The 12,301-nt window shown below is 40.8% G+C and overlaps 1 protein-coding gene across 8 annotated transcripts in view; it reads right to left on the bottom strand.

Annotated features, from left to right (window-relative positions):
- The window catches only part of kirrel3b (kirre like nephrin family adhesion molecule 3b), a 181,334-nt gene that overhangs the window by 18,817 nt on the left and 150,216 nt on the right, over positions 1–12,301 (bottom strand). For all 8 annotated transcript variants that reach the window (XM_026192359.1, XM_026192360.1, XM_026192364.1 and 5 more), the window contains exons 8-10: positions 7,039–7,187; positions 6,754–6,881; positions 6,155–6,281 (exon numbers count right to left, since the gene is read on the bottom strand). In XM_026192359.1, the coding sequence (XP_026048144.1) occupies positions 6,155–6,281; positions 6,754–6,881; positions 7,039–7,187 (404 nt within the window). The remainder of the gene's footprint in view (positions 1–6,154; positions 6,282–6,753; positions 6,882–7,038; positions 7,188–12,301) is intronic.

Below are 12,301 nucleotides of genomic sequence, written 5' to 3'. Positions count from 1 at the left end.
CTTGTAAGAGCTGCGTCACACACTGCAGTGTGACAACACAGAAGACAGTAATCAGACACGGTTGTGAAGAGAAAGTGACTATATTGTTATATATTGACTAAATATTGTTATTAAGCTGGTTATTACTGGGAGTGACTGTGCTTAGAATAATCCTTCTGCTGTTCCACCTCCAACTGCACTATATCATAGTGTAGTGCAGTGTAGGAAAGATAGGTCACAAATGATTTCATCTTCATCCCTGATTGGCTGAGGTAACCATCATATGTAACTTCTGCTGAAATACAAATTTTCCTGGCCTGAATCATCTGACAGCTTCACCACATTAGCCTGCCCTGCTTGAATACATCTTTACGACAGGGACCAGACTGTATATTCTCCTTTCTATTCCTGCATGCAGCATGATCTATACTGTCTCCACACTCTGCTGTGAACACACATTTACAGTAATAACTCAGCATCACCACCACAGGCCACGGGCGCTTGTTTTATTTTCTGGCTACAAACAGTGCATTAACGACAACTGCAACTACAATCAGTATGCGCTAAGAGAATCTTTAAACATCAACATAAAAAATCTGGTTCAGCCTAAAAAAACACCCCCAAAACAGATTACAATTCTACACTCGAGAGCATCTTGCTTGCCTTGTGCACATAAGCATTTATTTTGAATGAAAACAACAATCTTGAAACGATCAGTCAACAGTAACACTTACTGTTCTTATGGAAAACACTTTTGAAGAGTGAAAAAACACGTCAAGAATGAGGATGGGATTGTTTGACGATGCATCTTATTTGTACTGAATGGACACACAGTGAAGGAAACGAGCACTCCACGACGCTGACAAAGACCTAGTTTTTCTTTACGGTTTTAACCTAAAGTTACCGTCGATGGCTTTGTTGAAGTAATTTTAAAAGTCATCGTCCTAATAAGTTTATAATCTGGCACAACCACATCAGCTCCAGCTATCACATGGGCACACACACACTTTCAGTACATACACTGCTAACAATTTCAGCAAACTGTGAGTTGCAGCAGGACGTGAGTACTGCGCTGATCGTTTAATTGAAAAGTGTTTCAAAGAGTTCTGACGCTTAATTTATCTAACCGCAGCTGTTTTTAATAGGTTTATAACATTATTTGAACAAATGATCACTTAACCTGAAACAGCTTTAATGTGAATTAAAATTCAACTTTCAACTTGCCTATGCAAGTTCCACTTTCCATCCACCCATCCTATGGAGCTGAGAAGAAGAAGGACAAGAGAAAGACTACAGGGAAGATTCACAGAGGTGGTGAACAAGTTTTTCTCTTCCTTCTACACTGGCTGCTTTTTCACTCATTTTCAGTCCAGTCCTTGTACCTGACCATTTTAAGAGCAATGTTATTTTGTTTGATGATGAAGCCACCTATCGTCATCATCAAATTGAATCATTCAAGCATAAGAAATGTACCTAAATGTACCTAACTCAAGGGATGAACCAGTTATGTGGTTCACATAACAGATAACTTAGCCAAGAACCGATTTTAAATGGTATCTTTAGGTAAACTGTTATTAAGAGCCGGTTGCAAATACACATCATATGTTCTCATTTCTTTAATTAAATCCATTAAAAATGCCAAAGATAAAATAGTATTTTTGGACCAACAAGATTATTGTGCTCCAGCTGAAAGCCTGGTATAGCTCCACATTTTGTATGTTTCTGTACTGAATGCAAGGTGTCCTTAAAAAGAGCTGTGAAAACCAGAAAAGTAGAGAACAACAGAAGAAGTGGCAAGTCTAAAAAGCAGATGAACAGTATCTGAAAGACGCATCCTTAAGAAATAGGAAAGAAAATAAAGCAAAGACCTGCCACAGAACCTGGGAAATGCACCTGCTCCTTCATTTAATCCATCAACTGTTCACTGAAGCCTCATCAAAAATGGTCTCAGTGGCTGTCAAGAAGCCATTCTTAAGGAAATGAAACGGGGAGAAAAGGCTGAAGTAAGCCAAATTACACAAGTGACAGCATGTTTTATGGTTTGATGAACTTTTGGTTCGAATCATCAACAATATGTACAGAAGACATCGAAAGAAAGGTCTCTACACGAATCTGTTAAACACAGCTGAGCCTCTGTCAGGGTATGGGGCTGCATGTCAAACAGTGAAATTGGGGATCTTGTTAAAATTGATTTTATTCTTCATTTTTAGAATGACAAACAAACTGCCAATTCATTAAAACACTCTCAGTTGTGGATTGGCCTCCCCAAAGTCCGGACCTCAACGTTATTAAAGCAGAGAGGGATTATTTTGACAGAGAACATAAGAAAAGGCAGCAGAAGAGCCTTGAATGTCCATTAAGGAGCTTGGAGAACTATTCCTAAAGATTACTTAAGAAATGACAAGAAAGCTTTCCTAAGAGAGTTCAGGCTGCGCTGAAGAATAAAGATACCAAAAATTGACTTTCAAGATTACTGGCATTGTACAAACTCAGTTTTTGGACTGTAGGTTCTATTGGCAGTCATTTGCACGCGGGGTCTTGAGGAATCTTGAGGGGTCGGTCAAGACTTTTAGACAGTACTGTACCTTGAAAAGGTCACAAGTTTGTCACAATACTGACACAGAGACACATACAACCATTCCCACTCACATGAATCAACACTAATTACACACACGCATGTGTTTGGACTCTGAAAAGAGACCATAGAAATGGAGGAAACCCATGCAAACATGCAAGCTAAGCTATGTTTTTGCAATACAAGTAGGATAACGCAGATAAGTGTCCCAGTTTTTTACTCAGTACCAGAAACAACAAACTGATCCTAGTGACCAGCAGAAGACCTGACCAAATTAGTGCTCTCCATATAAAAAGTTAACTACTATAGAAAATAGATATTGCTGCACATTATATTCTAAAACAGGTCACATAGTTACTAAAAGCATTGCAAGATGGCCACAAGCAGTCAATAACCACACAATATAACCACACTTCCTTCCATTTGTTACTCTACTCCTATCCTTGCTTCTCACTTTACTGAATCTTCAGAGCAAGATGTCTTAACAATTGTCCCCTCCCTGCACATAATTGACACATTTGAGCTAGTGACTTCAAAACTGTTATGCTCTAAAAATCATAAAAGCCCGCAAGAACTAGCTTGAACTTTTGAATGAACATTCCTGCTTGTACAGTAAACCTCACAGTGAGGGTATAAAAGTTTTTTTCCCCCTACATATGAAAAATAATGTCTGAGCTGAGCAGAATGAGTGCACATCAGGGGTACACATAATGGGAAAAAAATGAGTTCAAAGTCTTGCAGGAAGACTTGCAGATCATATCTCGCCAAGCTTAAATGTAGCCGGTCAGATAAAATATGCCGCATCTTAAATGTTTTCCTCTTCGTTAACTTGCACTTTTCTTTCTTATGTGGTGTCACAGCTAGTTTAAAGAAGGCAGGAATGCTAATTAACTTGGCACATAAAGACTGTCTAGGAAGAGAAACGGCAGAAAAAAAAGATCTATAACAACCCATTGCTCTGTGGGATATTGAGGGATTCTCCGTCCCTCTCTCTCTCCCTCACTGTGGTAATGGGTTTTCTCTCCCTGGGCTGCCCAAGTACTGTATGTGTGTTGTTATACATATTAATAGCCCAAAGGCGCACACATGCCCACAAACACAAACACAGACCACACATATACGTGGATATATATTAATTAATATGTACTGCCTGAGTATATAGCACTTAAAAGTTAAGCTAAATCCTTTCAAGCATGTCAGATAAGTCACCTCCTTCCAGTTTCTGCAGAATGGTCAAAAATATCATGCAAATACTGTAACTACACACATGGAGTTCTACTCTTCCTCGTATTCCCATCTACCTGACGACGATGTATGAAAAGCTGAGGACTTATGTATTCTAAAAACGTTTGTCTAGAGTAAGCAATATGTATCCATTAGTGACTTAAACAGAAACTGCCTCCCCTGCTAGCTGTTTGATTATAATTAAATTACATTCTTCCCCAGGGAAAGCAAAATCCTCATGTCTATGTGGTATGCCACAGTGGGAGCCGGTGACACAAAGCGACAGAGGGAGAGACAGAGGGAATGACAAATTATAAACACATGTAATTTAAACGATGCCGTTAAGGAATCAGGAGATAACTGCAGGGAAAACAAACTGCAGAGAAACATTCGAATGTGCAGCAGACACTGTCGCATCATGAATACTGTAAACATTCACAGCATTGCTCCTTTTTTGGGGGGTTTATTTGTATATATATATTGTGGCCGTCTGTGCAAGACAAACAAACTAAACAAACAGAAAAAAAAGTTGTACAAAAATAGTGCTAATTCGTTCGTTTATTCATCGTGAGAACCGGCCGTGCGCTTTCATTGCTGTTCGATGGCAGGATGATAAGAGGGAAGGAGACCTTATGTATCAGCAGTCGAGTCGTTGTCGTGGGACAATCAAGGAACCTCGGGAGACAACTTGGCACACGCCACCTCTTCAACCACAGTGTTTGCGCTTTCGCGAGTTTGACAATCTGATTCGCCTCAAGGTCTGGGTAAGAAATGACTCAAGATTTCTCGTGTGGTTTTGAAAAAGAGATGAATTTCAATTATTCAGAAGGGTAAAAAGGAAGGAGGCTTTGAATGTCAAATAACAATTCGGGCAAAGAGGTGGTGGGTAAGAAAAAAAACAACAACAAAAAAAACAAGAGAGAGAGTGTGAGAGAGAGGAAGAGAGATGAAGAATATGAACAAATAAAAGACTAGAAGACATTGGAAACTTACTTGAATTAAGTCTGCAGGGACTGAATAAACATGCTATTTCAGCTTTGTTCCATGTTTCCCAGTGTGCTCTGAGTTGTGTTGTAATCTTTATTAAAACAATCCGTCTTCTTTCTCTCGTGGCAGCATTTTCACAAAGAACACAATCTCCACAGATGCATGAGCAGAAACGAGATGCATCAAGATACGCCAGCACACTGGATATGGTGGATTCTGTTTACATATTAAGGCTGCAGAAAAGATGCCAGTATATGTTCAAAAGGATGGGAGAGAAAAGAATTACACATGAATTTTCCTCTTCTCTGCCTTGATTCCAGCTGAATTCCTGGCTGAAAATGAGGGGGGTTCATTGCAGTTCATAGAAAGTCATGGTTCTGATCTTGTGCTGGAGGGAATACTGGTATCCCATTCTTTCTGATATGCAAAACTAGCGTCTGGATTTTGAAAAGAAAATCTTAAAACACACTGTTTGCTACTTGATGTATCTTCATCCCCAAATGAGCACCAGTGTTGCTTACAGGCAAACTCTTTTGTTAGCTTTCAAAATGTGCATTGACACACTGTGAGAATTAACTCAACATCATCTCGTTGCCGGCATTGTAAAGCTGGATTGTTTTGTTTGGGGTTTTTTCTTGTTTCTTTTTTCCCCCTTTGGTTTTGCACAGGTTTCTTTCAGATGGACAAGAGGGAAAATAAGAAACATGCAAATCCCACAACTAAGAACCTCTGCCACACCGAAGCATGCGCCATGAATATCAAGCACTGGTAATGAAGTCATTTGTTTGAGAGTTGCCAGGTCTCCCACCAAGGCTGGTATTCATTAGTCAGTCAGTGCCTCAGAAAACACAGCTTCCCTGTGACTCACGCAGAATATAATTAGCATTTAAGTACATTTCACCTGTTTATGAAACGTGCGCCAGATCGTGAAAACACAAAGTCTGTTTTTTTTTTTTTTTCCTGTTTCATCAGCTGCCACAGTAATGATAGCTAACGAAACGAACTGGGTTTTTATCACGTTACCTTTGTTAGCAAAATTCATTTGCATGAGCATCATTTTATGGAACGCTCCTTTGCCGTGTATGCTGGTTTGTGTTTTGTTACTATGCTTGCCTGATAAAATTAGCTGTCTCTAAGAAACAGATACATTCAATGAAAAAGACTCGAGAAGAGAAATGCAGTTATATATTCTGTTGGAAGCTGCACAGAGGAAGATTTATATAAACTACAAAGGAAGCTGGATACAGAATCTTGTGACAAGTTGCTGTCTTCCTGCTGCCATTGACCTCAGACCTGAACACTCACACTTCTATTTGCATGCACTTCACAGCTTCGTGGAGGTGTATCAATACCCGTTTTTGTGTAAGACATGCAAATATTGCAGCTTACCATTGACGGTAAGAGAAACCTCCTTCTCCCCTGCTCCAACACGTGGCACGACGGCACGGCAAACGTATTTCCCAGCGTCCTCCTGTCTCACGGATTTCAGTGTCAGGAGGTTCTCGTTGCTAAGAACCTGCGGCAAAGAAGTCAAAGATCATCAAATGTAGCGACTCCAAAGTCACCTTTGCATTTGTGATGGCAGCAAAGCAGCGCTAACAGAAGAAAAAAAAAAAAACAAGGCAGCACACGAACCATTTAATACCTTAAAGGTCACCTCTTCTCAATTATTAAAATCCAATTTAGGGTCTGAGCTCAGGCGAGTAAAGCTTTGGCCTTTAATGTTGACAAAAGAAAAGGTGGAATGAGACTGAATTTGAGGATCAAATCAATGGATCTCACTTGAGAGCAGGTCACCAGGAGGCTGGGACAAAAAAAATTAGGTCTAATGGAACTTTACAAACCACTGAGCTATGATAGAAAAAATAACCCAAAGTACTTTGCAGAAACAAGTTCAGGAATAATTACAAAAAAGTTTGCTCTCGGCTGTATTATGTGATTATATAAGGTTTAAGTTAGCCTTTATCAGTGCAAACTGAAATACTCACCACCCCAGAGCCTCTTTTCATCCACACGATGGTAAGAGAGGGATTTCCTGTCCAGGCACAGTTGAACACAGCATCAGATCCAAGGTCAACCTGCAAGGACTGAGGCTCTGCAGCCATGCGAGGGCCAACTATTGGGAAAAAAACAAAACAAGAAAAACATCCATAGATCCATAAATAAAGACCCGAGTTCTTTGAGCTCAGTGTCACAACATGTAACGCAGCAATGCATTATTCCGCTGCTGGCATTAAAGGAATGCATGTAGGATTACTGAAGGAGAAACTCACAGTAGACATCAACATTGCGACTGATGTTGGTGCTGCCGAGAGGGTTGGTAACCTCGCATGACACAGGCTCCGTAAAGAAGGAGTGATCCACGATGACCTCGTATGTGTCCCCGGAGACCTCCTTAATTATACTTCCCCCTTTGGCCCACCTGGTGTTAGGATAGATGTCGGGACGGGTGTGAGGAAAATTAAGGAAAAGGAGAAAACACATTAAGACAGGTTTCTCACACCTTCTTGTGTCAGTGGTGTTCCTTTTGTGTAAATAAATCATCATTCTGGGGCTGGTTTTCTGTGCTGGCTTCAGCATATTTTTGTGGCAGCCCTCCATGCAGTGACAAGCTCCCTGGCAACTCGGAGCAGACAGCACGTTCCTCATTACGCCAGACAGAGAGTGCCAGAGCACTACAGAATGACAAATGGTTAGCTCCTCCACCTTTGAAGACATTGCTTGACACGTACTGTATTAAACACAACAGCTGACGTTAATAAATTGGCATGGGATCACATTAAAAAGCATCTGTTTGTGTTTGTGAATGATAGCCGGTGTGACGATGACACAGACCCCCCTCCCCCGACATGTTCAGGTGAGACTTTTATGATGTCACGGGCAGTGGCGTCTCACTCGGCGTGGCGCGGATGGCTCACTGCTGCCGCGACAGACAAGGCCCATTTATAAAAATGAAGCAAAGGCGCATGTGGATGTGCCGGATCGCTCTGGAAAAATTTAGACAGTGCTGTGGGGCATGCAATGCATCATGCACGCTGATATCTTCCACAGTAAATATGTGGCTGCATGCTGATGTGGCAAATGAAAACAATGACAGCGGCGCCAGTGCTTGTCTCCATTTTATATTCCTGCCAGTACCGAGAAGAGTTTTCATGGGATAGGGAACTCATTTGTTTTCCATGGCTAAGCTGGCCCCATGCTTGACTAAAAATCATTTAAATGAGAACAGATTACCTCATTCAATCAGTAAGTGAATTGAAGCAGAATTCTAATTGGGCTTCATGGGATTTTTTTTTCTTTCCCATGCTCGCTTATTTTAGGCAGTAGATCTTTTCCGAGCCGTGTTTTTGTGTGACAACAATACAGCTGAGAGCACTGCAACACCTGCGCTTCCAAAAATAATGAAATTAGGGCAGACAGGTGTTTTAGGCCTGTCTAATCAAGTAGTATTGATGTTTGCGAACTGGTCAGCTCGTGGGAGGATTACAACACACAAACTGAATATAACACAGTATGGCTGTAAATCTGCAAAGTCCAATCATTCGAGTAGCAGAGCATTACCCACAATGATACTTAGGATGTAGATTCTATACATTTCCAGATAAAAATAATGTGAAAACCATTATGTTAATGATGATGACTGCTGATGTTCCCATCATTCTGAATATGATTATTATTTTTTCAGCTGCTGTTTAGATGACTTGGATGATACAGATGTTGATGGCGAAGACGTTATTAATTACACTTGCGATGTTCTGGTAATCAGGATGAAGACAATAATAATGATGATTAGGATGATGACAATGATGATGTCGATGATGACACTGATTACTGAACAAAGAGCACGATGAAGGAGGATGAAGTACAGGAATTAGACTGGCAAACGGTTCCCAGTTTACTCTTGCTCTTGGAAGCAGCTACTGACAAAACCAAGCAGCAACTTCCAGCACTGAAGAAAAATGAAACTAAAGTGGGTCAAGTGGCTGGCCACTTGATGTTTGCTCCACGATTGAGTAAATCCCCATAGAACTTCATTTTAAACAGCAGAAAGAAATAAGTAACTAAGGCGGTAAGCCAGTCTTTCTAAAAACAGTTTGCGTACACTCATCATGTGGATGAATTTCATGGTAACTTTGGCCTTTTAATGATTGCTTTAAACTTTTCTCTTATCAGGTTGTAATAATAATATTAACAGCATATACCTTTAAAGATTTTCAAAGCTAGGATTGGGTGCATTATTTATTTCATTTATTAAATGATTTATTTTCTCTAATCCACACAGGGTAAAAAGTATGGTTTGACCCTTGGTTAATGTCCGTTAGCAAGTTGCACCTCGACCAGAAGCTTTTAGTAGCCATCAGCAAGCTTCTGGCATAATTCTGGCTGGATATTTCATCGCCCCTCTTGGCAGAATTGGTCGAGTTCATTTAACTTAGTTGGTTATTTGGCACACACCCTGCTTTTCAACATAGTCGCCAAATTTTCAAGGGTTGAGGTCATTAAATAAATTAATAAAACTAATTTTCTTTAATGTGTTCTTGAAATTCAGAAGAAAGCATGAAATTCAAGAGCAAAAAAGAGCATAAGAGGATAAAGTGCAACAGTTTAAGTAAATTTCACAAGTTATAAACCACGAAGATTATTTGATCCGAAAGCTTTGAAACAAGTAAAGTGACTCAGTAGATGGTTCATGACTGAAGATAAAGAGCAAAAACAACACAAACAGTGATGCTATGACATCTGCATTTACATAACACTATGCCACCGTTTCACTTTACCAGGGCATACTGTAGGAGTCGTAATGGGGTAAGCACAGATGTTCAGGCAGCCGGCTGCTCCCGAGTGGAGGCTGCGGCTGCCAGGTTTGGGAGCCTTTGACAGTGTTAGAGGGAGCAGAGACAGAACGCCGTCGTCCGCGGGGAGCATGGAAGCTCTGTTGGTGTGCTGGGCCTTGTCCAAGGCTCATGTCTAAACATAGCTGGAGCAGGCTAACACAAACACCTGCATTCCCTTTGGGAGGTTAGAAGGGCCAGTGCGAGCTTACTCAGTAGCTGACTCACTTTACACTGCTGTGTTCTAGTCAGGGATTTGATTCAGACAAAGGGTGTGAATCCTGTGTGCCTGAGTGTCTCTGTGCATGGGCATGTGTCTACGTGTGAACGCGCAGGTTTGTACAATGTGTGCGTGTGTTTGTAATGTTCATGGGTGTGTAAGTTAATAGTGTTATACAGATAAAAGGTCTGCCGTTAATGGAAGCTGAGGGTGAAAGTGACGTGGAGTTGGGGGAGGGGGGTGTATTTGCTGAATGTGATTAAGGCAATAAAACAATAACAATTAAATTAGGCAGGTATCTGTGCCATCAGCATTGAGACTCACAGTAAATCAGGCCCTACAGTTATTATCAGCATGGTTAAGCACGGCACAGCGCCGTTCTATTCTGCCTTCCATGCATATTGAAAGTGATGACTACTCTCAGAAGAACGTAAAATAAATATGCAGGTTTAGTAATAGCGTAGAGCCATTTTCACATGGACATAAATTATAGAGCTATTTTTTGATCTACGGAGAAACCGAAGCAGGTTCTACAGATATCGATTTGACAAATAATAAAAGTGTTTTGTGGGTCCTTAAAAGTTTAGGATAACCTCAAAAAAGTTAGGAATATTTTAGACCAACCAACCTTTCCAAGGTGCAGTCAGGGACTTTTTTCCCCACACAATCTTTATTTGTCTAGCAGTTTACTCATTTAGATTTATGCCAAGCTTTAGGTGGGGGCTATTAAAACAGTTTAGTTTAGTCTGAGCTTTTTTACTTCCCTCACCTTGACTTGTATATTTGCAGAAATGGTGCACGATGGTGCGTTTGCAAATATGCTCTGAATTACAGAGACAATTCTTTTTGGCATTTTTGTACATAACATTTTTTCTTTTCTCTTATTTCAATGAGGATTATGATGAATGTAAAAATTAGCCATGTCCCAAGCTTGTATTGATTTTGGGTATGGTCACAGCAGCGTAAGCCATGCAAGCGATCCATCCAGCAGTAGCAACAACAACAGCGCTTAAGTGTTGGGAGGACTGGGATGTTATTTGTTACAGTGTCATGCAAAGGAATGGGTTTTGCAGTTGCTCTGTGCACAGCTATGCTGTATCGGCAGATGAGGGACCTGATTTGCTTTGTTTGTTATTCTTTCTCTTCTCTCTGGTGGCTTCTTGTTTGGATCCGAGAAAACCTTGTGTGCTAGCTGCGTGATTCTGATGTTTGCCAGTTATCTCTCCCAACCATTATAAACAGTAATGAAGATGTTCCAACCCACTCGTCTTCCCCTCCTGGAGTATGTTGATTCCCTGACTGCCAGCGGAAACACATGCCAGTTACTCTTATTTCACTCTTTTGAGCATTGCATTTATCTTCACTTCCAACAGTCTCCTTCTTTCCTCTTTGCTCTTGAACTGTGATCTGGCACAAGTTCATGCATTTCAGGTATGGAAATATGTCTTATTACCGTTGCTATGTTTAAGCACGAGAGGTTATGAACAGCAGAAGGCACCATTCCTTTGACTAGTGCCCCCACTATCTTGGGTCTGTGTCTCAGGAGTCTATTGAACTGGAGGATGGCAAAGTGGTGCAGTGCACACTGGGAATGGATGGCACTCCCGGGAATGGAAAAGAAACCATCCGTCTAAGAACTCTTGTGTCCTTGTACTATATCTGATCTGGGGTAGACAGAGTGTATTAGTACTGAATAATGGCCCCACACTGCTTGACCAGCTTCCTGCTCTCCTCTGTGATATTGTTCTCTAGAGGGGAAATTTGTGAGGGTCTCTCCCTAGTCAAAGCCTATCAGGAAAGCGATATGATTCCCAAATTTTCTCAGTCTACCGTGACCTGAACGGCAACGGTCCATGGAAGTCCTAAAGTGCTTGTACAAATTGCAGATAAATCTGAATGAGGGACTATGAAACTGTGTAACTGTCAAAAAGAGTAAAATTTTAAATAATGGCAATTATTAGTCTGATTATGGTTTCTAAATCCCACTGTGGATTGTGCCAATAACAGTGGGGCGAGGAGAGAGAAAGGAAAAGAAATAATAAGATTTAAAAGAGGGGATATGGCACTTTTAGTCTCTTTTCTCTCAAGCTTTAAGCATAGCTTCCGAACCATTTTTGCTTTTTTAGTTTGTCAAACTAGAAGAAAAAGTTATCTCAACTGCCATTGAATTTTAGCTCTCGATACCCCGGGGAGAAGTCTGGCTCTCGCATTGATCCAGTCTTATAACAATAGAGGTGAAATCCCTTTTGCAGGTAAGATAGACGTTCTGTCTCTGCTGTGCACCTACACAATCAAATACAAACCTTGTTTTCCACAATATCACTGCCCTTCCTCCCCTTTTCTTTTTCAAAAGGGCAGGATCCATCAAAAGGCAACATCTCTGTTTTGCCACCTGTGAGTATGTTGTACATCCATTTCATTTCCCAGTACCATTACAAGATTCTGAGCCAGCCAATTCCCTTTGCTATCGATTTCACTCCATTT

The sequence above is a fragment of the Astatotilapia calliptera genome, chromosome 14, assembly GCF_900246225.1.
Source record: "Astatotilapia calliptera chromosome 14, fAstCal1.2, whole genome shotgun sequence".
NCBI lineage: Eukaryota > Metazoa > Chordata > Actinopteri > Cichliformes > Cichlidae > Astatotilapia > Astatotilapia calliptera.
The sequence above is the reverse complement of the archived record's forward strand: the minus strand, read 5'-3'. Positions and strand labels throughout refer to the sequence as shown.